This window comes from Wolffia australiana, chromosome 2, assembly GCF_029677425.1.
Source record: "Wolffia australiana isolate 7733 chromosome 2, ASM2967742v1".
NCBI lineage: Eukaryota > Viridiplantae > Streptophyta > Magnoliopsida > Alismatales > Araceae > Wolffia > Wolffia australiana.
In genome coordinates this window covers 9,930,926-9,957,296 of record NC_135836.1, presented here as the reverse complement: position 1 = coordinate 9,957,296, position 26,371 = coordinate 9,930,926, and the positions used below count along the sequence as shown (strand labels likewise).

Genomic DNA, 26,371 nt, shown 5'->3' with positions numbered 1-26,371 from the left:
ACTAAGTCCAAGCTTGAAATGCTAAACAAAATCACCTGCATCTCTCAGAAGATAATAAAATACCATCAATATAACACTTAACAATACTGCCTCCAGAAAATGTGCGGCCTGTATTATGGGTGATACAAAGGAAGTGCCAGCTCTTCGAAAGTAGGGTAAGAGGCAATGATATGGACTGCTTTTTCTGATTGATCACCTGTGAGAACAGATTAATAAAGAGAAGGATGAGAACTTCACCGTTGCAAAAAATATTCAAGATGTTCATTGGGAGGGATATACAATGCAACAGAAGGTGCAAAGTAACCTGTGGTCAAGAGGCTTCAAATATTGGCAAGCCCATGCAGTTCAAGAAACAAATAAAACGTGAATATTCAAAAAAGCAATTATTCTTTGTGCAGTTGTTGCAAAGCCAAAAAAGGAGGGGACATTGAAAAGACAAGAAATTAACATCATCCTTTACAGAACAAAAAATGCAGTTGTTGAGCATACAAACTTCATGGGTTATGAGGTAAAACCCAAGTTTGCCAAAGAGAAGAAGGCAGTGCAGTAGGAAATGAAACATCAAATCCTTCATAAACAGCTGGTTCAAATAAAAATAACCAACTTGAGAGGGAGTGTTGATTTGGAAATGGATATCTTTCCCTTATTATCCCTATTCTTATCATGTTTATGTTAAGCCTGTTGGCGTTAATAGATACGACATTTATTTCTTCCCATATCTCTCTTTGGCACTCCATCTTTGGCCACCACATCAACAGAAATATACAAATAGATGACATTATACCATCAAGAAAAAAAAGAGAGAGACCTACAAGCACCTTTAGTAGTTTGATAAGAACAAATAACTTCATGTCACTTCATTTTTAGAGTTCTCACCCTCAGAATTCAATACCACAATTAAGATTGCCTGAAATAATTTATTCTATCGCTATATTCAAAAAATACAAATGAAATAAGAAATATTAACATACTTTGAACCTTTGGAATGTTTACAATGAAAAATAATTCTCGATGAAGTCTACCTCAAAAATAAGTTTATCTCTTCCCAACATTGCCAAACAGCCCTTCCCATTGTCAGCCTGAAAGCAAAATAAACCCATTATTCCCTCTGGGAAGTTCTCAACTCTGATCCAGCATGTGAAGGAGAATCCCTTGCTACAAGGCCATTGCACTGGTGTCTTTATTATGATTCCCTGAAAAATAGATAGAAACATGGAAAGTGTTACACAATTGAAACTAAAAAATAATCAAATGAAGTGAGTGAAAGAATTCAGATAGGTCGAAACAAAGAGTAGATGCAGGTGTTCATGCATTAGATGAATCTTTATTGCTTTTGCAACAAGAAGTTACCAATTCCAAAAGGATTTTTAATATTTGAATCATGAATACTGTTGAATAGGGGAGTCAGAAAAGCCAGAAACCCTCAGAGTGGAATAGTTGACTACGTCAAGGGAGAAGATACAGATGGACTTTTGTGGAGGAGAGGAAGAAGAGAGGTTAATGGGCTGGATCATTAACCTGATAATGTTATTTGAAGAAAGGCCCGTTAACCTAAAATAGACGATAGATACAATTGAAGGGAGGATAAATTTGGTCATTATGTGTATTTATTGTTTATATATTTTAATGGCATCATGTTGATCACTGGTCTCAGGTGGTCTTCCTTATTTTCGAAGTATAAGCGGGAATATCGCCAACACCCCCCACTCAAGTTGGTGTGTGGATGTCATCCCACCCTCCTTCCAGCACAGTGGAAACCGTACAGCGGTGTCCACTTTAGCGAAAATATCAGACAACAGCTTATGCTCCAAGCAGAGGAGCAGAGGAGCATAGAGGAAGGGATTGAGGCAAGTTTTTCCTAAAGTTCAAGAATTTTTCACAGCCCAGGTGGAAATGGAACCACCTTCCGCTATTGGTTGGACAAATGGTCTGCTCAGGGGTCCTTATGTGCAGAGTTCCATGGCTGTTCACCCTTGCAAGGATGCCTAGGACCATGGTTAGGAGCTTTTGGGACTGCACGTGGAACCCATTGTTTATCTGCAAATTGTCAGCAACTTATCAGCACAGAGGGTGGAGGATTATCAGAAGATGCAATAGTCCCTGCTGTCTCTATAACCTGAGATCGGTCCTCAAGACGGGTGGATGTGTCAGGCAAACCCTTCTCCGTGAGGGGTGCATATGTACAGATTAGACAAAGACAAGAAAAGGAGGAGCCGTTGATCATCAAAGCGTGCCAAGTTTTACGGAAGACTAAAAACCCCTTAAAAGTGCGGCTTCTTGGTTTGCTGCACCTTTGACAACAATTGGTGATGTAGGCCTTCGGGACGAGATGGCCATCGGAAGCCCTGACACTGCGTTATGTGCACCGAGGGTGAAGAATAGTGTTCCCATCTTTTCTTTGAACGCCCGCTTGCTCAAGCAATGTGGGCCAGCCAATCTATGACAGGGATGAATGTCTGCACAGAGTACTTCTGAGACTCAATGCGGGAAGGGTTCCCAAGGGGAGAGAGGAACAGGGACAGACTGTTTACCCTGCTCTGGGCCATGCAATGAGGTCATCTTCAAATAATGAGAGCCGTCACTGGTCGGCCTAGTGCACCATGTGGAGAGCTTAATCTCAGTTTGGTTTAGATGGAGGTGAATGGAGGGTGTGGGGACCCCTTAAGTCTAGCCCCTGTTTGGACCTTTCTAATTGTTAGTTATATAGGGAGGACCATCGATCACACGTGACCTTCCCCCACTTTTTTGATCAGACAACAAATTTTTCATCCGTATGGCTTTGCACAAACCTTGGGTAAGAGTCCAAAATTCTGCTTCTATGCTTGAGCAAGGTTCTTGCTGTGCCATGTGATAAGATTATGATACATGTTGATTCTTCTCCAAAAGCAACTCAGGACTGAAGGGGAAGACAAACCAAGAGTTAACATGTGAAACCTAACTCATGACGTGAGATCAATGACCCAAATCTATAAAGAGCATGACTGGGGAAATAACATGGAACATTCTAAGTCATTTCACGATTTCAGTTGCAAGGAGCAACCAAGAGGCTGTTTAGCAGGATTGGGTCTGCTGATCAGAAGGGAGATCTCCACCATGACATCTCTGTCGTCCACCCTCTCCTTTTCTGGTTCTCTCGACTTCACATTCTATGCATTGTTTTTTATCTGTATGACAAATCTGTTCTTGAACAATGAAGTGCTTTCTTGATACGGAAATGACATCAATTATCATTGATCAGATCGCTATTGGAATCTGACCCTATCAGGTTGCCACGACGGATTCTTTCCCAAAAAAGAAACGACAACCACCGAGGAAGATGAACTAGTCAGACATGGAGCACTTGCCCACAGGATGAAATACCAATTGACTCAATTGGCTGTCAATAAATGAGAGACTCACGGAGAACACATAAACGGGATCAGGACATCAACAGCATACCAATGAGAACATAAACAGAGAGTGTATAAGTCTGGTATTAGAAAATTCTCTGATCAGATGTTGATATTGGCCCGAATCCATGGATTCATTGTGCTCCATACGAGAAGTGATTACTAACTACAGTTGGCATACCAATTGGCTGGGAGTCTGCTTTCCTCAGCTGGGGTAAAATGTCACTAGTATACTTTATTTTACCCAGAAAATGCCTTGCGAAGAGTACACCACTTCCATGATAAGAAATTACAGAAGAAGACCGTGGCGTTTCATATGAAACTCCAACCCAAGATACTGATCAAGAATCTTAGCTGCCTTGGATTGACGGAAATAATCTTCTCCACAAGGACCAAAATGATGGTTAATCCCTTGCCCGAATGGTGATTAAAAAATGTATGGTTTCCATTACTCTGGCAATAGCCAAACTCCTTCATGACCTTCGTAAATCGAGCAAACCAACCCCGTGGAGACTGTTTCAGGCTATTCAGAGCCTTCTTCAATCGGCAGACAAGAAGAGAGACAAGATGAAAGCCGCGATACACCTGGACAGAAGAGGCATCAATCTACTCAGAGAGATCAGCATGCTAAATGGTGCTCTTGAACTTGACATAGGGATGATCTAATCACAGGCCTTGGTGGTTGCATGGTCATTTTGAGGTGCGGTATTAACTTTTGAAGTATTCCTCTCATAGCCCATTGAGCATTTGCCTCGCCTATTGTCCCTGGCAAACCGATTGGGTGGTTTTCAATCAATTGTTTATAAAAGAATTCTTTTATTAAATTAAATGACTTATATAGGTGATTGATCAACAGTGGCTCAGTCTGTGTCAAGGTCACAAGTTCAAACATGCTGCAAACGTACTTTTTGGTCATCACCCAGCGATCTGATACAGGGCACCTGTGCGCCCACTAAAGTCTTGTGGCAAGGCAGTTTTAGGTGATGGGCTGTTCATCTCTCTTTAAGGAAGACAGTGCCGTCCACCTTGAACTCAATGTGTGGGCGACAATGATCAGCTTCCATTTTCTGGCAGTCAGGGGGCGCACCAGTTGTTGAAAAAGTACTTCAGCTTTTGGTCGCGCTCCTGCAGCAGTTGGTTCAGATCGTCCAAGGGGGCGGCAGTTGGTCCAGGTCTTCCAAGATCATCAAAGGGTATCGTAGCTGAGCTCCGTCCAAGTAGCCAGGCGCTCCATTTTCTTGGTTGATCCCATGCAAAACAACGAATTTAAGTCTCTAGGGAGCAGTTGACCACCTCAGTCTGGCCGTCAGATTCGGGGTGATATGCCGAGCAGTGTTCCAGCCTTGTGCCGTGGAAGGTGTGAAGTTCAAAAAATAATCGTGTGAGCCACACCATGTGGCTTCACTATCTCACGTGCAAACTTGGCGGCAACTTCTTTGGCGGAGAATTGGTAGCACAGGCCTATAAAGTGACTGTACTTCCTGAGATGGTAGATGACCACCGGAATGCAGTCCAGTCTGGCCAACTTGGAAAGTCCCTCACTAAAATACATGAATATGTCTTCCCAGATTTGCTGCAGAATAGGTTGTGTTTGCAGGAGGCGCGCTAAAGAGAGAGATGACAATTCAAACTGTCAAGACAATTTGGCCGGCCGGACTTAATGTCCTTCATGCCACACCAATAGAATTGTAGGGCCACCCGTTTGTAGATTTTTAGCACACCACAATGTCTGTCAATTAACCCTCCGTGAAATTCTGTCAAAATGTGGTGACTAGCCGACAATCCTGCAGGCAAAACTAGATGGGCCATGTGCAACAGAATGTCATTGACCCAAGAAAATTTTCCCTGGCTACCCAGGCAACTCGCAAATTCTGGATCACAGCATACAGATGCCGATCATCCATCACTTCTCTTCAGATTTCTGCAACATCCCCCACATGGACAATGAAACGATGCCCGGGGGACCTTCGCTTCTAATGATTGGCATGAAAGTGCATCGGCAACTCAGTTCGACCTGCCCACTCTTTACTGGATGGAGAAGTGATAGCTCCTGAGCTTTGCAAGTAGGTGGTGGTACACCCTTTGGATCTCTTGTTCTAGTAAGTGTTTGAGACTTCATTGGTCAGTTCGGATTACAACGGCTTGAAATCTTAGGTAGTAATGCCATTTCCTAACTGTGAGAACTGTCAGAGGGAGTGCTTGGCTTAAGAAGGCAATATGGAGCTCGTGCTAAAGTAGGATGGCCCCCACACCTACCCCCGACGCATCAGTATCAATAGATAAGGCTTGTGCATAATCTGGGAGGGCGAGCATTGACGCCGATGACAAAGCTCGTTTCAAACCTGTGGAACGCTTGTTTGGCATCCGCTGGCCACGCAAAGTTTCCCTTTTTGAGCAGCTGTGACAAGGGCCAAGTGTGCCAAGCTTTACCAGCAATAGCGTATTGATAGTATCCTCCTAGGCCCAGAAATCCCCGCAATTGCTGAATATTCTGTGACAGTGGCCATGCCCGGACTCTTTCAACCTTTCCCATGTCAGTGGCGACCCCCTTGGCAGAGATCCAATGGCCCAAGTATTCTAGCTTCAGTTTTCCAAAGATGCACTTCTTCAAGTTGATACAAAGCTGATGGTTGGGAAACACCTGTAAAACTAGCATCAAATGCTGCTAATGCTCGACATCAGAGCAACAGTAACTGAGAATATCATCGAAGAAGACCAAGATGAATTCGCAAAGATACAGTTGAAATATGGAACTCATGAGTGTTTGGAAGGTGGAAAGAACATCGTAGAGGCCAAATGGCATTACTATGTATGTGTGGAAGGCTGTCTTCTTAATGTCTTAGGATCTTACACTGATCTGGTAGTACTCGGACTTGAGATCGAGTTTAGAGAGGATCGTCATTCCATGGAGATCTGGTGATACTCAGCATGGGGTAACAATCGACGGCACCTAAGTAATGTTGGTATCGCGCTTCTATCAGCTGTCACCCTAATGGACGCGATAAGGTGATGTCATTTCCCCTCGTCAAGTCAAGCTTGTGGGCTAAGGTGTTGCCAACAAAATTATTAAATGCTCCTGAGTTAATCAGAAGGGTAACGTGTTGGTCACAGATGGTTCCCTTGAGTTGAAGGGAGTATGGTGATGACATGTAGGTAACGGCTTGAAGATGGAGCCAATGGAGTTCTTAGGGGGGTTCTTCAAATGAAAGAGGGTCATTGACAGAGTCATAATCCTCCACCGTTCATATTCCCGTGGAGTCCTCAGTGTTCATAAAATGGAGATGTTAAGAGTCTTGCAACAGGCATGCCCGGGATTGAACTTCTCGTTGCACTGAAAACATAACCCTGCGCCTTCCGGTTGGCAAAATCCTCGGCCATGAGCCAGAAGTGGCGCAATGGTCAGGTTTGTAGGGCACCCCCAGGATTTGTGGTGGGAACTGCAATGGAGTGGTTTCGCAACAGGTCGACCATAGAGCGCAGCCCTGTGGTGCCTCTTTTAATGGATGTTGACTCCAATTGGGACAGCAACTTCTTAGCCTTAAAGGTGCAGTCAATGAGGTCTTTGATGGAATTGGGCTCCTGCCAACTGATTTCAACTTGGAATGAGGATCATAAGGCTGAGTAGAGTCCATGCATCGCCGTCTCTCCTGACAACTTGGGTAAGTAACCGACGAGATCTACAACAGCGAAGATGACCTCGTCCACAAAACCCGTATGTTGTAGGTTGAAAATTTATTGGTGCTAAACTTCAAGAGGTTGTAAGCTGAAGAGGCGGTACAGTAAACATTTAAAATCATCTCAAATGCTTAAACCCCCCCTGCCCTCCATGTAAGACGAGTGCTCAGAAATAAGGTCCCACATGCTGTAGCTAGCGCTCCAGGACACCATCCGAAAATATGTGAATTTCGGTGTAACAATGGTGCCGGGATGGCTGATTTTGGCGAGCTCGATCCCAGGATCCACACTTGTGACGGTTATGTTGCACATAGTCAAAGTTGTCTTCTTTGTTCAAGTCAGTGTCCGCCAGAACAAAATCTCCAAAATGGTTGTGACACAGCGTCATGGACAGAACATGAGCTGGTTGCCAAGGATTGCAGGCTGGGGGTCTGTCATCAGGAACGTTGAGGTCGTCTGAGGGATAGCAGCAGCGAGGAAGCAGGGTCAGCCATGCTTCTCTGTCAGGGCTTGAGAATCACCATTCTTGAGCAGATAACCTAGTGCAGGGAAGTCAGAGCGATGACAGGAAGACCTTCGTCTGGGAGGATGAGTGCTCTTCGTGACAGCCAGTTGGTAGTAGACGAGAGCCCATGGGGTCCACTCTACAATGATTCTGATTGGCCAGTTTACGTGGAGTGGCGTCGAAGGACCCCTCCTCCGTAAATGGCGTAAGTGAGAGCCGGGAGGTGGCATAAGGCAAACCTCATTCAAAGAGTTTTTTTGAAGCAGGCCCACTCATACCTGGAGCGATCTGTCGGGCCTGCCAAGCCCACATCGGTTGGCCCAGAAGGCTTTGCAGAGAAGAGAGCGGGTTCTCCTACTGCTGAAGGGCCGGGACATGTAAGCATCTGTGGCAGAGGGGGCGGTGTCGCCAGTGGATCCCTGTGGAGTAACAGTTGGACTTCTGTGGACAGGTTGAGGGTCAGGTGCAGATGATGAGGTACCAAGATTGGTGGCGAGGACTGGCAGTCATACTCGATGTGCCAGGATCTAGAGGACTCAGTTGATTTGCAACTCAAAGCGCAGATGCAATTGACCATGGGCACCAGGAAGTGACGGCTCTGATAACAAAGTGATATGACCCCATTAATCTTCCAAACTCAAACAATGAAAATCAAAGTTCAAATTGCTGACACTTCCGAGAAGAGAATTTGAGAGGTAGAGAAAACAAGAGGGAGAAGAGGAGAGAGCAGTAATCGATGTAGTGAATAACGACAATGGACAATCGAGACAAAGCATGGAAATTGCATGTGGAAGAGGGAAAGTCTGTCCTTGCTTGCAGGGATGGCCCTCTGCAAAAGGAACCATGCGTGTATGAGATAAGGACAGTAAATGCAAGAATATACTTAAGAAGTGTCAAAAGCAACCCCTCTCACAGGTTCGCATAGCATAAGAGGGTCTGATTGTTTGGCCGGTCCTTTGCCTTGTTGAATGGGTCGAGCTTGATGTCTGTACATGCGAAGTGAATCGCACCATTTATCAAAACCTAAAAGAATATATCCAGAAGAATCTCACATGAACGATGAAAAGTATGACTTAAGTCATTTTCCTTGAGGCAAACATGTATTAACCATTCACTACCTTCCTTCAAAAAAAAATTAACCATTCACTACCTATTCTTGGTTGAAGCTTCAACTTTATTACTGTTACAACAAGTTAGGGCAATAAAAAAGAAACAAAGCCTAGGCCATTTATAAAGAGTAGAAGCATAAAGAAAACTATCAATCAAATGAATTATCCAAATCTTCAAAGACAACGAAATAAATTTTCACTAACTTACAGAGTCAGAACCATCAAACTCAAAGAATGCAGTAGGACCTTTCTCTCTCAGCATGATCCCAACACTGTCCAAGAGTAATTTGTAGCAGTTTTCTTTGGATTTAATTTTCTCATTGCGAAGCAAGGCAAAAATCTTCCGTATATCCTTTCCATTCACACTGTGTCCCCCAATAAGCTGAATTAGTTGAGCTATCTCAAAAATCAGATCAACATCTTCTTCAAGCAAAAACCAATCAAGAAGAATAGTAAGCATTCCTGCGCGGCAGCAGGATGTTCTATTGGGGACTGTCTCTCGCAACAAAGTTTGAAAGATACCAAGGCCATAATGTTGCAAAGGGCCAGTGCACTGATCAACAAAAAGAATGATCATTTATAGAGATCAGCCGATAATTCTATTGATGAATGAATTAACAACAAGTAATTGGGAAACACGGACCTTTTTCAAGACATTCACAAGAAGAGGAATCACATCCTCATTCTGCATAAAAAGTAAAATAAAGTTAGCAGACATTAGACTTGAATATGGAACATTTCCCACCCTAGCAGACATCTTAACAGACTTTTTTGTCAAATCAAAAATGGGAGGAGAATTACTTTTCTAACTTGTCAATAATACAACTCAATCAAAACTAAATAGATGATATTTCAGGAGAAAGGAGATTATTTCTCGAGGAAATGTGACAAGTTGGATGACCTTTGTTTCTTCAAATTATAACTCTCCCATTTTATTTTTATTTTTCTTGAACAATAACTCTCCCATTTTATAAAGGTTGAATCATATGCATATGCATTATCATTTGATACAGTAGACCTTATAAAGGTTGAATCACACAGACCCAAAATTGTATAAAGTTTCACTGAAATGAGAACCTTAGCTCATGAAAACTAACATTCATTCTTTGCATTCCTATCTCTTACTGTCTTTGGTGCTCATGATTTTGGCTCATATATGAAGGTCAACATAGTATCAGAACTTCTTTGTTGACTTTATGGCGCGATCAGACACTCTCTAATCATTTCCTGTTCCAGTATGAGCCAACAATTATTGTACCCGAAATCTCTTGCATCTATTGGCTGAAAGAAACATGTCAGGAACTCCATTGCAAACCTCCAGACATCGCACATCTCGACTGCAAGAGATTATGTGAAGAATTGGAATTGAGTAAACTGCCACAAAAACAGCTTAGCTAATAGGCCCAAGGACACTGTGATATTGCCATTATTTTCAGGTAAGCTAATAGGCCCAAGAACCATATAAGCTAGGAACCACATTGACTACGAGACCCCAGTTTCCATAGGCCCAAGGACATTGTGACATTGCCCTTATTTTCAGGTAAGCCCATGTTTGTATCGAATCCAACAGCGGGACCTGTTGGACTATCTCCCAGTTCAAACAAACGCGAGGCAAGAACAAACCCAAAGTAAAACTGACAAAATATTCAGGGGCAATGTACAATATCCTATTGGACTATTCCTCATTATACAAAAGACACAAAAGCTAAAGAACATCAACAGTATATGGTTCTCATCTTCCTTAGGTAAATCCAGGCAAATCTGCATGCATTCTCCATGCATCTATTCTCGCTTGACTATGAGGGTCAGTAGGAGATAGGTTAGAATCCAGCCCGGAACAGTAAGGGGGCCGTACAGTCCTTTCCTACTGGAATGTAAATTCCTTGTAGTATGACTAATTCAATGATATCCAATGCTCGTCAGAAGAGGAGAGTGAGAAGGGACAAGGAAAGTGAGTGGCAGTGTTAAGATTAAGAGACCCCAGAGCTGTTGTGATCCATAGTCGCGCCCCCCCCCCCCGCCATTCGGCCGATCTCCAGCTTCTAAGGTGACATTGAAGTCCCCCCCGAAGAGTAGGGGTAGCCCCCGAAATCGCCCCGCCACCGACTCCAGGTCCTCCCATAGCTCTGCTCGGTTGGGTGGAGACGCCGGACCGTACACCGATATGATCACCCATTGCCATCCGTCCGTGCGGCATGTCAATTTTACAGCCACTAGATGTCGTCCGCACCACCGATCAGCTTCTTCGTAATGGTCCTCTGACCATGCCACCATCACACCTCTGGCTCGGCCCGTGGCCGGAAGAGCCACGAAGCCCTAGAGATGTCCTGCCCCACGGCATTCCAAATGTGCGCATCACACGTTTCCAGCATGGTTTCCTGAAGGCAGACTGCTGTAGTTCCCCATTCCCGGAGATACTGGCCGATGATCCTTCGCCTTCGAGCATCCCGGAGCCCACGAACATTCCACGAGACGCACTTCATAGAGAAACCAGTCGGACCTCGTCGACCTGGGGCACCAGGTGTACCCCTGCCTCCTTAGCGATCTTTTCCGCGCCTGGAGTTATTGCAGACGGGACCGTGGTCCCGTTGATCTCTTCCAGGTAAGTGGTGACTTCCTGTCATGACATGATCGTGCGCGGCTTCCTGTTGCTGCCCTTTCGCTTGTAGAAGCGATGCTGCGCCTCTAGCATTCGCTTTGCGCGCCCCACGTTCACCGCTCGGGTGACCCTGTTGCCGTGGTCCCGACCCTCCCCGTAGAGGCATTCATCTGCATCGGTCGAGCCTGCTGGCTGGATCGACGCGGGGCTCTGATCGCTGTCCATCACCGGGGGCTGAGCATGGTCCGAGTCCCCGGGAGCAAGGACTGAGCTTGGCCCCGGTGAAGGTGCCGGCGGCAGCACTCGTGGAGGAGCCGTCGCCGTGCCCCCCTCCAATATTATTGTCCCCCTGGCGACGATGGGGATCTCAGTCTCCGTGGTGGGGGAGGCCGACAGACCCGTGACGGCTGATGGAGCGGGAGTCACCCGCACCGCGTCCGTGCTATACTGCTGCATCACTTGGACGGGCGGCGACTGGTCCATCGCTAGTGGCGACGATTCCGTCCGGGGTGTATCGACTGCAGCCGCTGGAAGCGAGGACCCTGTTGTCGGGGCGTTATGGGGCACCGCCGTCTTGCTCCGATGGGTTGCCGCAGGGGTGGGATTGCTCCCTTCCCCATTGTAGATGGAACTGTCCGCCTCCAGCGACTGGCCCACGGGACCACAGTCTTGGGCTGCTTGAGTTAGATGAGGCTGGCGACCAGGGCTTGACTGTGGCGGTGGAGGGGGAGGGGGTACTACAATCTGAGCCATGAAGGCGGTCTCATCTCCTTCAATGGTGACTGCCGGCGGGATGACCACCCCCGCGGGGACTGCAATCTCTACCGCAACGCTGTTCGGGTCGCCTGACTTGAGGCCGGTGGAGATGATCCGTCGTAGGGAGCCAATAGGCCGTGTAATCTTCTCTAAATGCACCCATGCCCGGCGTCCGAAGGGGATCCCCCGAAGTTCAAGAAGCACGGTATGTTGGCTGGGTTTGTTTGCCCCATCAGCAGGAGTCGGCTTGCACCAGAGAATTCGGCCGCCTCCGTTGACTTCCTCTTCCCGTCCCCGTAATGCCTGGAAGCTGGCCCTCGTCAGATTGTGCAGGAAGAAATCCCCTGAGGATAGTTGATGAAGATCAGCGCTCTCCGTGTCTGGCCATTGGGACTGGAGGTGTTGCAGCACTTTTTCCTCCTTTGGCCGGCCGCTAAGCGCCACCCCGACCAGACAGAATATAGGCAGGTCTGGTGGGGGCCATATCGAGGCAGGCGCTCGGTGGGGTATCCGCGCGTGCGGGCAGGCAGCCTGGCGGTGGCCCGAACGGAGGCATAGGCGGCAGACAACCGGTTCCCGGCACTCCCGGATCATATGACCCCGTGAGAAGCACCGAAAACATCGCTGTTCGCCCACGCTGTTGACGGCCCGGAGATCGACCGGCGTGTGGCGACGTCGACGGCGTTGTACTCTATTCCATCCCGCTTCCTCGTCCTCATCGCCCACGATGTCCAGGGCTGCACTAGCTGCTTCTGCATAGGATCGACGCCGCGGTGATGACACCGCCTGTGCCGGTGCGGCGGTTGAAACCAAAACTACCCCGGTGCGCTCGGCTGGGGTGGAGGGCGGTGTAGGCCGGCGTTGCGGACGTGTACGCGAAGGGCTGCGTGCAGGTGCCAGAGGACTGTATCGCCTTGGCCGGGTCGGGTGGGGTCTCCTTGGTGGCCGTTGGGCTTGTCGCCGCCCTGGCCTTGCCCGATCAGGTGCCACGGTCGTTGGGGGGGATGGCCGTTTCCGTGACGGGTGTCGCCGCGGCGAAGCTGAGTATTGTGCCTGTCTACGCGTCGGGCTGTTCCGGCCACGACACAGGCAGGGACTGTGCCTGCGATGCCGCGGTCCCTGGGCGAGAGGACTATGCTCGGTCGGCTCCTGTCTCGCCCCGGCCCGCGGCACGTGGCCCACGCCAGGTGGCATGGGTGCTCGAGGACCGCCCCACGACCGCGTCTCGTGCGGGCGACATCACGCGGTCGGGGACGCCGGCGACATCGCCGTCGCCTTCGGCCATAGGATGAGGAGTGGGGCTCGGCGGGGGATTCCGCTGTCGCCGGAGTAGGGACGGGGAGGTTGGGTGTCCGCCCGAGTAATACGTCCTGTGCCCGCAAGCTTACTCCCTTTCCCCCTTCCCGCGGGGATCACCGCGGCAAGGGTCGCCGTCGCAGGCATCGCTGCGGGGGTTTTTCCGTCGCAGGCATCTCCGCGGGAGGTTTCTCCGTCGCCCGCAGGGGGTTTTTCCGTCGCCAGCGGGGGCTCCTTCCGTCACCGCGGTGGGGATCGCCGTCGCAGGCCTTTTTCCCTCCGTCGCGGGTATTCTTCTGTCACGACCGCCGTCGCAGGCCGCGGCGGGGATCGCCGCCGCGGGGATCGCCGTCACCGCGGGGGATCGCTGTCGTGTCCACTCCTTCATCTCTTTTCCTCCTACAATCATCACCCCAAGAAAGTTATTATCTCCCTAGATGTTACCTTTAAAATGTCAGAAAAATACTTTGGACTATGTAATGGGACTTCCGAGTAGAAAGATAGAGCCGAAGTGGAAGGAGATTTTTCCATTTGTGCCTTTACCATTTGCGACCGAAAGTACTAATGAAAGGGAGGACCAATCATCAAGTACTGACATTGAATTATCTGACGAACAAGAACTGATCATTGAAAGAAACCCTAAATCAGCACTACGGAATGCAAATGATGCTGGTGTACAGAGATGATACGACTTGCAGTATCAATGAATATATCTCGACTTAAAACTCACGAAAATCATCAGGAATAGAGAACAGATGAGATGAGAAGAAAATATAGAAGGTAGCTCGCCAGGTGGCTCCTCCCTCCGCGACGGCGCTTCCTCCATCCGGATCAGCAGGTCTGCTCCTGCTGCTCCAGCCTTTCTGGCGGTAACCGTCAGCCTCCAGATTCAAGAAATGCCTGATTCCCCCTCCCATACAGGTTACCTTTTATTTTAAGCTGGTTCATATGTGCGAGGACTGGCACGGGTGTTCTGGTTGGATAATTCATTTTGTAAGGAACATATCAAGAGACAAGAGAATGATGCTACATTTCCATGGATACAAACCGAGACAGATGAATTTACAGCTCAAACAGAACAGATGCTGCCTGAAGATGATCAGGGCTGGCCCATTGCCTTGAGAAAGGGGTAGAGGACATGCATCCAGTTTCCATTATCCCTGATGTCACATTTCATTCACTTCTCACATCTCTCTCCATCCCATTAAACTTCTAGTGCTAGTATTTATGTGATACCCACACTGAGGACAGTGGAAGAAGCTGCGACTAATCCAAAGTGGACGGAGGCTAGGGATGTGGAGATGGATGCACTCATCAAGAACAACACCTGGGAGGACTACCTTACCACCTGGGAAGAAATCCGTGGAATGCAGGTGGGTATATACCGTCAAGTTTAAAGCAGACAGTACTTTGAAAAGGTATAAAGCTCGATAGGTAGCTAAAGGATATACTCAATCGTATGGGATTGATTATGGTGAGACATTTGCTAATTGCTACACCATCTGCTCTAATTGCAGTGGCAGCCAACTCGAATTGGAAATTGTATTCCTGCATGGGGATCTAGATGAGGAGATCTAAATGGAACTTTCTCCTGGCTATTATCAGTCAAGATCCAGAGGTCAAGTGTGCAAGTTGAAAAAGGCACTTTATGGACTGAAACAGTCCCCAAGAGCATGGTTTGGGAAGTTCTTTCAGGCCATGAAATGTATGGGATACCGACCAAGTAATGGAGATCATACTCTGTTTGTGAAGACCAGTGAAAATGGAAAAGTGGCTGCTTTACTTGTGAATGTAGATGATATTATTGTTACAGGTAATCTTGAAGATGAGATAGCCGTGCTGGGACAGAAACTTGCTCAAGTCTTTAACATCAAGTCCCTAGGACTGCTACATTATTTCCGTGGTCTTGAAATTGCGCATTCTCCAAGCGGTATTTTCATTTCTCAAAGGAAATATATTTTGTATGTTTTGAAAGAGAAGGACATGAGCGACTGCAAGCCATCATCGATACCCATTGATGCTAACTTGAAGCTTGGAATGTGTGAAGAAGCTGTCCCTGTGGATCTTGTACAATATCAAAAATTGATCAGTAAGCTTATCTATCTCCATCATTCCAGGTCAGATATTGCTTTTACAGTGGGACTTTTAAGTCAGATCATGCATTGTCCAAGAGAACCTCATGTGCAGGCAGTTTTTGAAGTCCTGGCTAATTTGAAAGGGACGGGAGGACAAAGTTTAGTATTACAGAGAGGTAAAGAACTGACAAAAGTTTATACCGATGCAAATTATGGTGGGTCGGTATTGGACCATAGATCAATCAGTGGATATTGTAAATTCCTTGGCGGTAGTTTAATTACCTGGTGAAGTAAGAAACAAAAAGTTGTGGCAAGATCCAATGCAAAAGTAGAATTTTGAGCAGTGGCCAAAGAGATTTGTGAACTCCTGTGGACCAGAAGTATTTTACAGGACCTTGCAATATCACAAAAAGGTCCCACAGTATTATATTGTGACAGCACAATAGAACGATAGAACAAAGCATGTTGAGATTGACCAGCACTTAATTTGTGAGAAGATTGACTCCAAAGCGATTCAAAAGAAGTACATTCAGTCAGTTCACCAAGTGGCAGACCCTTTTTCCACAGGTTGTATTGCAAGCAGTGAATGCAGAGTATCTACCTACAAGCTTGAGGGGGCATGTCAGCCAGGACACTTTCCTATTTTACTGTTTTCTATTTACTCTCTCGATATGTTATGTTCCCTATTTCCTTATTTCTTTCGTTTTCCCTTTCAAGACTCATGGGCCCATCTAATGGCCCACGAATATAAACATACTGTGGCATTTAAACCAGAGTGCCTCAGTCCAACAATTGTCGTTCGCCCAATATGTGAGTTCCCCTCCTAGGGTTTCTTACAGTGAGGAGTAGAAGACAGCAGTTCCAAGGAGCACAATTTTCCACACAAGACTTCAATAAACATATCTGTTAGTGAGAGGACTCTCCTATTGGGTCATGTTCTATAAACCCACTAGGCTCCCTCACTTATCACTAACTCATATTCTCTCCTCTCTCTCTCCTAGGGTATATATACCCCTCCTCATGTACATTCTAGTTAAGGATTTCATTTCCTCTCCTTCCTCCAAGCCCTAGCATGGAGTTCAACATGGTATCAGAGCCAAGCTCTTGATCCCCATCTCTAGCCCTAAGCCTGTGTGCGGGCTTCTTCTTCTTCTTCTTCTTCACCATCACCCTCTCAATCTTCTCCTTGCTTGCACGCAAGAAGCGCCGCCGCCCGCAAGCAGCCGCCCGCAAGCAGCCGCCCGCGAGCGCAGCCGCCCGCAAGCCGCCGCCCGCGAGCAGCGCCCGCACGGAGCGCCGCCCGCAAGCCGCCGCAAGCAGCCGCCCGCGAGCAGCCGCCCGCAGCAGCCGCCCGCGAGCAGCGCCGCGAGCAGCGCCGCGACGACCGCTCGCCGCGAGCAGCGCCGCGAGCAGCGCCCGCCGCGAGCGCCCGCCCGCAGCCGCCGCCGCAAGCAGCCGCCCGCGAGCAGCCGCCCGCAAGCAGCCGCCCGCAAGCCGCCGCCCGCGAGCCGCGCCCGCGAGCAGCCCCCGCACGGACCGCTCGCCCGCGAGCAGCGCCGCAGCAGCGCCGCGAGCAGCGCCGCGAGCGCCGCCGCGCAGCGCCGCCGCAAGCGCCGCCAGCGCCGCCCGCAAGCAGCCGCCGCAGCAGCCGCGAGCAGCGCCGCGAGCAGCGCCGCGCGACCGCCCGCCGCGCCGCCCGCAAGTAGCCGCCCGCGAGCAGCGCAGCCGCCCGCAAGCAGCCGCCCGCGAGCACCGCCCGCGAGCAGCGCCCGCACGGACCGCTCGCCCGCAAGCAACTGTCTCCCGTCTTCGGACCGTGTTCGGTTCTTCGTTCGCTGCCGCTGCTGCTGTTTGCCGTCATGTCGACTACCTCCAGCATGGGCAGTGATCCGTCTGCATCCACCGCCCCGACGTCAACCCAAGCAGATTTCACCGCGGCTGACTTTGCCCGGGAACTCCCGTCGCCGAAAATCGGTGCTCCTCTCCCTCCGGCTCCGGATAACTGCCGTCTCAGTGCTCCGAACTTGATGTCGTGGCTGAAGTTCGTCGAGTACACTCTGCGCGGCCGTCTGCTCCAGAAACATCTCACCTGCCAGCCCCTCCCCGTCACGGACCCGCATTTCCCGGCCTGGAGTGCCGAGCAGTACCGCCCACTCCTGGCTCTTGACTCACACTCTCTCGGGAGGTCTATGACAAGTTCCTCCACCTGACGACTCCGCGGGAGATCTGGGAGCACGCTCGTCGCTACTGCGGGCATGATGCTGATGACTGGAAGATCTTTACTTTGGCCGAGCGGGCGAGTGTACTCCGACATGGCACCATGTCCATTATGGACTATAGCCTTGCCCACCAAGCCCTGTGGCGCGAGGTGGACTATTACATGCCGGTGGGGGATCCAGTGCGTCGACCGCCGCCATGCTCTCAAGCTCCGCTACATGTCATTTCTCGACAAGCTGAATCCGGAATATGCGGATGTCAGGCGTCGGGCTCTTCACTCCCAGACTCCTCTTCCGGACTTCGATGGTCTGGTTAAGGAGTTGACGGAGGTTGAAAGCAGCCTTCGTCGTCAACGTCCGCTGCTGGACCTGCCTGCCGAGTCCCCCGGCGTGAGTGCTGCCCTCCCGTCCTGCCCTACGGAGCAACCTCCCTTGCTGCCCCAGCCTTCTTCGCGCTCTCGGGCACCGGTGGTTTGCTCCTACTGCGGCAAGCCGAATCATCTTGAGGCCCGGTGCATCAAGAAATTTTTGGACAGTACCCGGGATCCGGAGGTCGCCTCGTCGTCATCAGCTCCTGCCTCGCTGCCTCGCCGGTCCCGCAGCCAGAGCCCATCTTGCCCAGGCACCGGCCCCGTCGCCCTCTAGCTCCAGCCATCCAGCCATGACTAATGATCAGCTGACTGCCGAACTTGTCCGTCTCAGCTCCCAGCCGGCTGCCCTGCAGACCGGGGCTTCTACGCAGCCTACCGTGGCTCACTTCAGTGATTTCGGTGCGTTCTACTTTCCCAGGGCAGATCAGTGGTACTGTGGATACTCGGCCCTCCAAGCTCCCGCCGTTTGGATACCACCTGGGTGCTTGATACTGGGGCCACAGAGCATATGACCCGTTCAACCACCGGTTTCTGTCCTCTGGCGGCACCTTGGTGGTCGAGCTGTCCACACGGCGGGTGGGGGCGACCGGCGTGACTGGTATCGGGTCGATCCATGTGGATGGCCTTGGTATCATTCACAACGCGTCCTTCATGTTCCGTCCCTTCAGACCTTACTTATGTCACCGCGGCGACTCGTCGATGCGGTCCATTGCTCGTTCCACATTCAGTCTGATGGGATCTTTTGACTGACAAGGTGGGGAAGACTTTGCGAATGGCGCTCGGATGGCCTACTGCTGTTGGACGAGAGGGCGGTCGGGAACCAGTGCAGCGGTGCTTGTTGACGGTCGAGGACCAGCGCCGGCAGCGGCTCCTACTCACTCACCAGCGGCTCGGGCATCCGTCTTTCCATGTTTTGAAAAGACTTTTTCCGACATTGTGTACTGGCTTGGACCTCTCTTCTGTTGTTTGTGATGCATGCAAACTGGCGAAGCATCGCCGGGCCTCCTTCCCTCCGTCGACTTCTCAGTGATGTTCCCTTATATCGCATTCATAGCGATGTATGGGGTCCGTCGCGACAGGCCAGCCTGAAAGGACACCGGTGGTTCTTGATCTTTGTTGATGAGGCCACCCGTTACACGTGGACCTACTTGTTGCCGTCCAAGAGCGCCGTCTCCTCGACTGTTCAAGCCTTCTGCACCATGCTTCAGACTCAGTTTGGCCGGACTATTCAGCGGTTCCGGTCCGACAATGCGCGGGACTACGTCAACCAGGAATTGACCTCGTATTTCACCGCCCATGGGATTCTCCACGAGACGTCTTGCGTGGCGACGCCCGAGCAGAATGGCCTTGCCGAGCGGCGTATTGGGTATGTCACGTCGACTGCCCGCACTCTCTGCTGGACTACCACGCCCCGTGGACTTATTGGGAAGCCGTTCTGGCGAGTACTCATCTCATCAACCGGCTGCCCACCCCGACCCTCCAGTTCAGCCCTCCGCTTGACCGGTTGTCGGCTGCCTTTCCCGCCCGCGCAGCTCCGCACTCACCTTCTTCCCGCGTCTTTGGCTGCACGGCATATGTTCATGACACGCCCTCCCTGTCGAAGCTGGATGCCCGGGCGCTCAAATGCGTCTTTGTTGGCTACTCTTCGCTTCAGAAAGAGGTATAAATGCTTTCATCCCTCTTCTCGCCGGTTTCGTCTCCGCCAATGTCACCTTCTCTGAATTTCAACCCTTCTTCTCTCCCACATCTCCTCCGGCCCCCTTGGAGCCGGATCTGGTTCTGGAGCCCGCTGCTCCCTTTCCTCCCACCGTCGTCTCTCCTCCCACAGTCGTTCCACCCTCCTCTTCTTCTCCTCCACCGGTCGGCTTTCCTTCCTCACCCATTGCGCCTACCCCATTATCTTCCTCCCAGATCCTCGCCTCCTGCTTCGCTCCCTCCCCGTCTGCTGAGTCCTCGCCTTCCTCTCTTCCGCCAGCCATTTCCGAGTCGTCTTCTTCTCCTGCTGACGATGACTCCCCTGACTTGCCTATCGCTTTGCGTAAAGGGGTCCGCCAGTGCACCCGCACTCCCCTTTACCCCCTCTCTCACTATCGCTCCTTCGCCAGGTTGAGTACTCCCTACCGCCTGTTTTTGACCCGCATCGACTCTGTCTTCGTTCCACGCCGCTTAACCGATGCTATCGCTTGTCCTCATTGGAAAGCGGCGATGGATGAGGAGATGGGCGCGTTGCTCAAAAACCACACGTGGGATGTGGTTCCTCTCCCACCCGGGAAGACGGCCGTCTCTTGCAAGTGGGTTCACACCCCCAAGCACAACGCCGATGGCTCCCTGGAACGCCGCAAATCGCGGCTCGTGGCTCGTGGCTTCACTCAGTCCTACGGCGTCGACTACTTCGAGACGTTTTCTCCGGTCGCGAAGATGGACACCGTCCGCCTCCTCCTGGCGCTGGCCGCTCATCATGAGTGGTTGATTCGCCAGTTCGACGTTAAGAACGCCTTCCTTCATGGCGATCTTACCGAGGAGGTCTACATGCATCATCCTCCGGGCTACCCTCTCGGGCCTCCGGGGACCGTCTGCCGACTGCGGAAGTCCTTGTATGGACTGAAGCAGTCACCGCGGATGTGGTTCGGCCGCTTCAGCTCCGTCATGCGCGCCGAAGGGTACACCCAGAGCAATGGGGAAGCCACTCTCTTCTTCCGTCACGGCCCGGCCGGGGTCGCTATCCTGGTCGTTTATGTGGACGACATCCTGATCACCGGGTCGGACACTGCCGAAGCTTCACGCCTCAGCCGCTCCCTTGCCCGCGAGTTCGAGATCAAGGCCCTTGGTCAGCTCCGGTACTTCTTGGGGCTCGAGGTGGCCTACTCGGCTCGTGGTATCTTCATCAGCCAGCAGAAATATACGGTGGACCTGCTGACTTTGACGGGTATGACCGACTTTGCTCCTGTGAAGACCCCATCGACCCCAACGTCAAGTTGGGCGCCGGGGGTGTCTCTCCGCCGGGCAGCACCCATCAATATCAGCAGTTGGTTGGTAAACTTCTCTATCTGTCCCACACGCGTCCCGACATCAGCTATGCAGTTAGCCTTCTCAGTCAGTTCATGCATGCTCCGCATGAGATTCATCGTCAGGCCGCTCACCGGGTGCTCGCGTACCTGAAGGGCTGTCCCGGGAAGGGTTTACTCTTCCCCCGGAGCTCAGAGCCGACTGTAAAGGTATATACAGACGCTGACTATGCAGGCTCGACTGTGGACTACCGGTCTACCACCGGTCTTTGCATCTTTGCCTTCGGGGGCCTTGTGAGCTGGAAAAGCAGCAAGCAGGATCGTGTCTCCCGTTCGAGTGCAGAGGCGGAATACCGGGCACTTGCGGATGGGGCCTCGAGGCTCAGTGGATTCACGGGTGCTCCGCGAACCGCGTCGAGTACACCCGTCCGATCCACTTTTATTGTGACAACAAATCGGCTATTGCTTTGGCTCAAAATCCGGGCCAGACGGGTCGCATCAAGCACATGGAGATCAACCGCTACTTCTTCAAGGAGCGGATGGACGAGGGCTTGTTCGACTTGTCTTTCGTGCCGTCATCCGACCAGGCGGCCGATGTTCTCACGAAGGGATTATCAAATCCTCTCCTTGTTCGTGCTACCTCCAAGCTTGGCATGGATGACATCCATACCTCGCTTGCGGGGGGCTGTTAGTGAGAGGACTCTCCTATTGGGTCATGTTCTATAAACCCACTAGGCTCCCTCACTTATCACTAACTCATATTCTCTCCTCTCTCTCTCCTAGGGTATATATACCCCTCCTCATGTACATTCTAGTTAAGGATTTCATTTCCTCTCCTTCCTCCAAGCCCTAGCATGGAGTTCAACAATATCCATTTGCAAAATTTCTATTGATCACATCAAAGCAATGATTCCTCAACTGGTAAGATCAGATCAGATAAGATTGACCAATCCAATCTTGGTATCCCAGCTACCTGAGGCACAACATGGTCCTAGACAATCTCCAGGGATATCTAAAAAGGGTTAATGATCTCTTGCAAAAGAGGAAGCAGAAAGTTGTCAAACTCAAGCACATATACTTTTTTTTTAAAATATAAAAGGGTTCAACACCCGATGAATCGGTGAACCCCCCCATCAAGACCTTACAGTCTCTTCACCATCAATCCGATTATATTCAAATCCTCCCCTCTCAGCCAGTCGCCCCTGGAGCCATACTTCGTGTATGGCTCCATCTGTAGAAGCCATTCTTCCCCTAAACAGCACCTCGTTTCAATGCAACCATATGGCCCACAACATTGCCAATGCTTGGCCACCTTCATTTCCTCTGCCTCTGCAATTGTGGACTGAGTCTTAGAAAATCTCTTCAGATGTCACCTGCAACCTTGATAATACATGGCTGGCCCAGATCGTGCGAGCAAATGAACACTCAAAGAAAAGATGATTGCAGTCTTCTTCCCCATTAGAGCATAGCAGGCATTGTGACAATGTGTCTGGATATAGCTTTTTGTAAAAGACTCTTGTCATTAGTCGTCTTTGTGCTAGCAGCCAGCCGAAGATCCTCACCTTCAGCGGAACTCTTTGTCGCCATATGAATCTGCATGCTTGGATTAATGACCTATCTTCCTCTCAAGCACAGATACTTGCTTAGGCCCAACAGGAAACGGAATATGTGAAGCACCTTAGATCATCCAGAACACATCCCCATTCGGCTGCAGCAGTGAGATGATCATGCCTAGGCATCACTGATGGTATACGGGTGGGCACATCTGCTGAAGGTTAACCAGCTGTTGGTGGTTCTGAACTGCTTGATCAGGTAGCTGTTGACGATCCAGATTCCTTTCCCAGGTAAATATTGTAAATCCAGCTTGCTTTTCATTGCAATGAAAAACATATTCCAACAAAAAATGAAGAAAATCCTTTAATATTCACAAAATTTGACATCTAAGAGAGTCAACAATCAATAATTAAGTTTGCAGGCATGCAGACAACACCTAAAATTCAGTATTTCATGGCTAAACCTAATCTAAAATAAGTAAATTTCTAAAACCATGAATCTTGATAATGCTTCTGGAGGCAGGCCACTATACGCAAGTATAGAGCCATAAAAATGACTCCAAAAAACAAAATCCAACATTATACCTTTATTTTTGGGAACTCCATTGCATTGAAATTTCCATCTACGAGCATATCGAGGAGGGCATCCAACAATTTCATGCTAGGGTGAAACCGAATAAAATCTAAAAGCAGGCTCTGCAACATTTGGTATCCAACACCAACTAGGGCCGTGAAGGCTGCCTGCAGATCAATAAAATGAGTAAAAAAGCTCCAGCTGAAATAAGGAAATAAAAAATGAAACATGAATGTCTACATCATACTTCTCAGAGTAATAAATGGATCAGAGACGAAATAAAGTTACAAGTGGATTATTATTAAAATCTATGATATTTCTCAGGTCAAAATGTAAGAGGCTTTCCAAGAGCTAAACAAAAGAAACCCGGAAGAAACAGATGGTAACCTTGGAAATAACGTTGCCAGAGAGCAATGATGTCAAAGTCTTCAAAACATTCAATGCCAAAAGTTCTCCAGTTTCTTCGTCCAGGGAACCGTTTAATAGTGACAAAATGTGCAAGAAACATTCTCCTTCGCGGAACAATGTTTGATAGAGCTGACAACAGAAGACAAGGCAATGAGGTTAAGAGAAGAATGTCAATTCCAGAAACTATCAAATAAAGTATCTATTTCACAAGCTATTAAATAAAATTAGAAAGAAACATTACTCACAATTTGATCAGCCAAAATGACGGTTCTTATGCCATTCAACAGATCAATCGACAGCTCAGCAAATCTTGTTTCTCTTTCTCTTGCACGAGTAAAGGTTTCCAAGTATTTTGAACACAGTAGCAACTTTCCGCTGTGGTTTTCTGTGGAAGATGATGGTGTCTGGAGAAAGAGAGAGTAAGCATGTGCATATTCGAGACAAACAGTACAGTGATGATAAAACTAAAAAGGAGAACCTGGTTTTACCTTCAAGAGACGTATAATACAATCCATAATTCGATTCCTTAACCGTTCTACCCAGAATAAGTCAAACAAGCACTCAATACAAAGTGAAGAGTGTGCAAGATTTTTTCCATCATCTGTGGTGAGGAGATACTCCGAAAAAAGGTCCAACGAAGTTTCTAAGCATTCCAGCAGACTTTTAACCCTGTTTTCTGCAATACGAGCCAACTCATGTTTTGAATCGACTACGCCAACGTCACCCTCAAGGTCAGCAGGCAACTTGGCATGTTTTTTGATATCCTCTGCTTGGATAGACGCAACTTTGAGAATTCGAGCCATTGCATCAAGATTCTTGAAAGAAGAAACAGTTTGTTCGAATGCAAGTTGTAGAATTCTGTGCAAACTCCGCAAAAGCATAAAAGCAATGTACGGATTGTGTGCCGATTGCTCAAGTGCATTCAAAAGAGAAGCACATTCAGGCTGCCAAGAATTTTAATGCAACGATTCAAAATTTTAGATAGATCAAACCCAGTTTTCCAAAAGAAAGAACCCAGGCATAAAATAACCCCACGTTTATTCCCTTTCAATTAGTCAACCAAGTTTTCATATCTTTTTGTTTAATTTTTTTTAGATTGATATTTATCCACCTCAAAAATTTCCGGCATAGAAAGTAAGTTCTCCATAAAATATGACAGTAAAGCATAAGAAAAAACATGTCCCACGTCAGAGTGAACTTCCTTGAAGGATGGATATATGAGTTAAGAAAACATTTGGGTAGCGAATATTTTGATAATTTGGAAGTGCTTTCAGTTAGTTATTCCGGCGATAATAAATGGACATAAAACGGTCCAAACCCATTTGTGTTTGCTCTCTCTCTGTCTTCTAAATATATTTCTCGATGTACCCTTTCTTGAATAGTTCTTTCAGAAAATAATCTAAAATTGTTTTTTTTGCAAATGACAATACTCTAAATATCTTTCCCGATTTACCCTTTTAGCTAGACCAGAATACTCATTGGCATCAGTGTTGTAAATTCGAAAAGCTGATTGGCACCATTTCATTTTGAATCCTTTTCTAAAGCATTATACTCATCTGCGTCGTCTCCAGTACTGTTCAGGTGCATAATCTTCATCATTCGTTCATCCTCATTATTTTGGTGATGTTCGCTTCTGTTGGTGTCCGAACTATCTTTCATAACATGACACAGCCCACATTATCTTTGGTGCCGTCAGTGCTGCCTGCCCTTGCTTTCTCATATGTGTTCTCTGGGCCATCTGCATGCATGCATTCACTGTCATGCAGTTCAGATTGAACCCCACCATGGAGCTTTGCAACTTAATCGTCTGCAGCACCTTGCTTCCTCCCATGGAATTACTATTCTAGGTCAAAAGTTGAGTACCTAGTCAACTTTTGACTCAATGAATGGTCAGTGGTTAATGAAAAAGTGGGTGATGAAATCAAGCATTCTGGTATTGACTCTACACCTTCCTCTCCTGATGTGGTCTCTCCAGTTTCTCCTGTACAACCTATTCTGGGTACTTAACTTCCTGTCATTACTAATTACCGCCAAAATTATTATACTGAATCATGGCTAAAATGGAGTATCTGTTTTGACAGGGAAGAAAAAGCTAGTTACAATCCTCTGGCAAACAATAGTTCAAAAAAAAAACAATCCTCTGACAAACGATCATACTCTAGTGTGTATGTGGAAACACAGGGATTCAGGGATATTTCGAGCCTTCTGGAATTTTTATGTAACCTAATACCGTGGATATGGTCTCTCATTCAGTACTTGAGATCAGTTACCAATTGTACTTGCAAGTAAATATTTTTCAATAACTCATTAATGTTCAGTCTTTCAGCAGTAACAAGACAGAGTACGGCCTAGTTGAGTATTACAATTGTTATAATGTATCACATGCACGTCATGTGATATGTCATCTGAAATTTAAAACTAGCCTTTAGAACGGCATCTATAAATTTGTTCTCCCGTCACCCGAATAGTCATTCTCCTTCCCGATACGTCTCTACGTCTGCATCTATCTTCCCAATATATTGGCAAGGCTCTGATACCATGCCAATATATTGGGAAGATAGATGCAGATGTAGAGAGCTATCGGGAAGGAGAAAGACTCTTAGGGGAACTGGAGAACGAACACCAAAAATAGCACTTCTACTTCTCTCATTCGGTGAATATATACAGATGCCGTTGTAACGGCTAGTTTTATATTTCAGATGACGTATCACGTGACGTGCACGTGATATGCTATAACAATAGTGAATCCACTTGTCTGAATGATTATTAGACTACACCTCTTTTTTCCGTGAATCTTCAGGCCATTCAGGTGCAGTGTGACCAGTTGGATGTCATAAATT

At 48.5% G+C, this 26,371-nt stretch overlaps 1 protein-coding gene across 3 annotated transcripts in view; it reads right to left on the bottom strand.

The window, feature by feature from the left end:
* Window positions 1-26,371, bottom strand: part of LOC144716778 (binding protein) — a 92,611-nt gene that overhangs the window by 16,457 nt on the left and 49,783 nt on the right. For all 3 annotated transcript variants that reach the window (XR_013584990.1, XR_013584991.1, XM_078592023.1), the window contains exons 12-19: window positions 24,020-24,475; window positions 23,777-23,935; window positions 23,511-23,660; window positions 23,135-23,290; window positions 9,322-9,363; window positions 8,887-9,231; window positions 1,023-1,193; window positions 36-196 (exon numbers count right to left, since the gene is read on the bottom strand). Coding sequence is in view for 1 of the 3 variants with exons in the window: in XM_078592023.1 (XP_078448149.1) it covers window positions 36-196; window positions 1,023-1,193; window positions 8,887-9,231; window positions 9,322-9,363; window positions 23,135-23,290; window positions 23,511-23,660; window positions 23,777-23,935; window positions 24,020-24,475 (1,640 nt within the window). In the remaining 2 variants the exon portion in view is untranslated. The remainder of the gene's footprint in view (window positions 1-35; window positions 197-1,022; window positions 1,194-8,886; window positions 9,232-9,321; window positions 9,364-23,134; window positions 23,291-23,510; window positions 23,661-23,776; window positions 23,936-24,019; window positions 24,476-26,371) is intronic.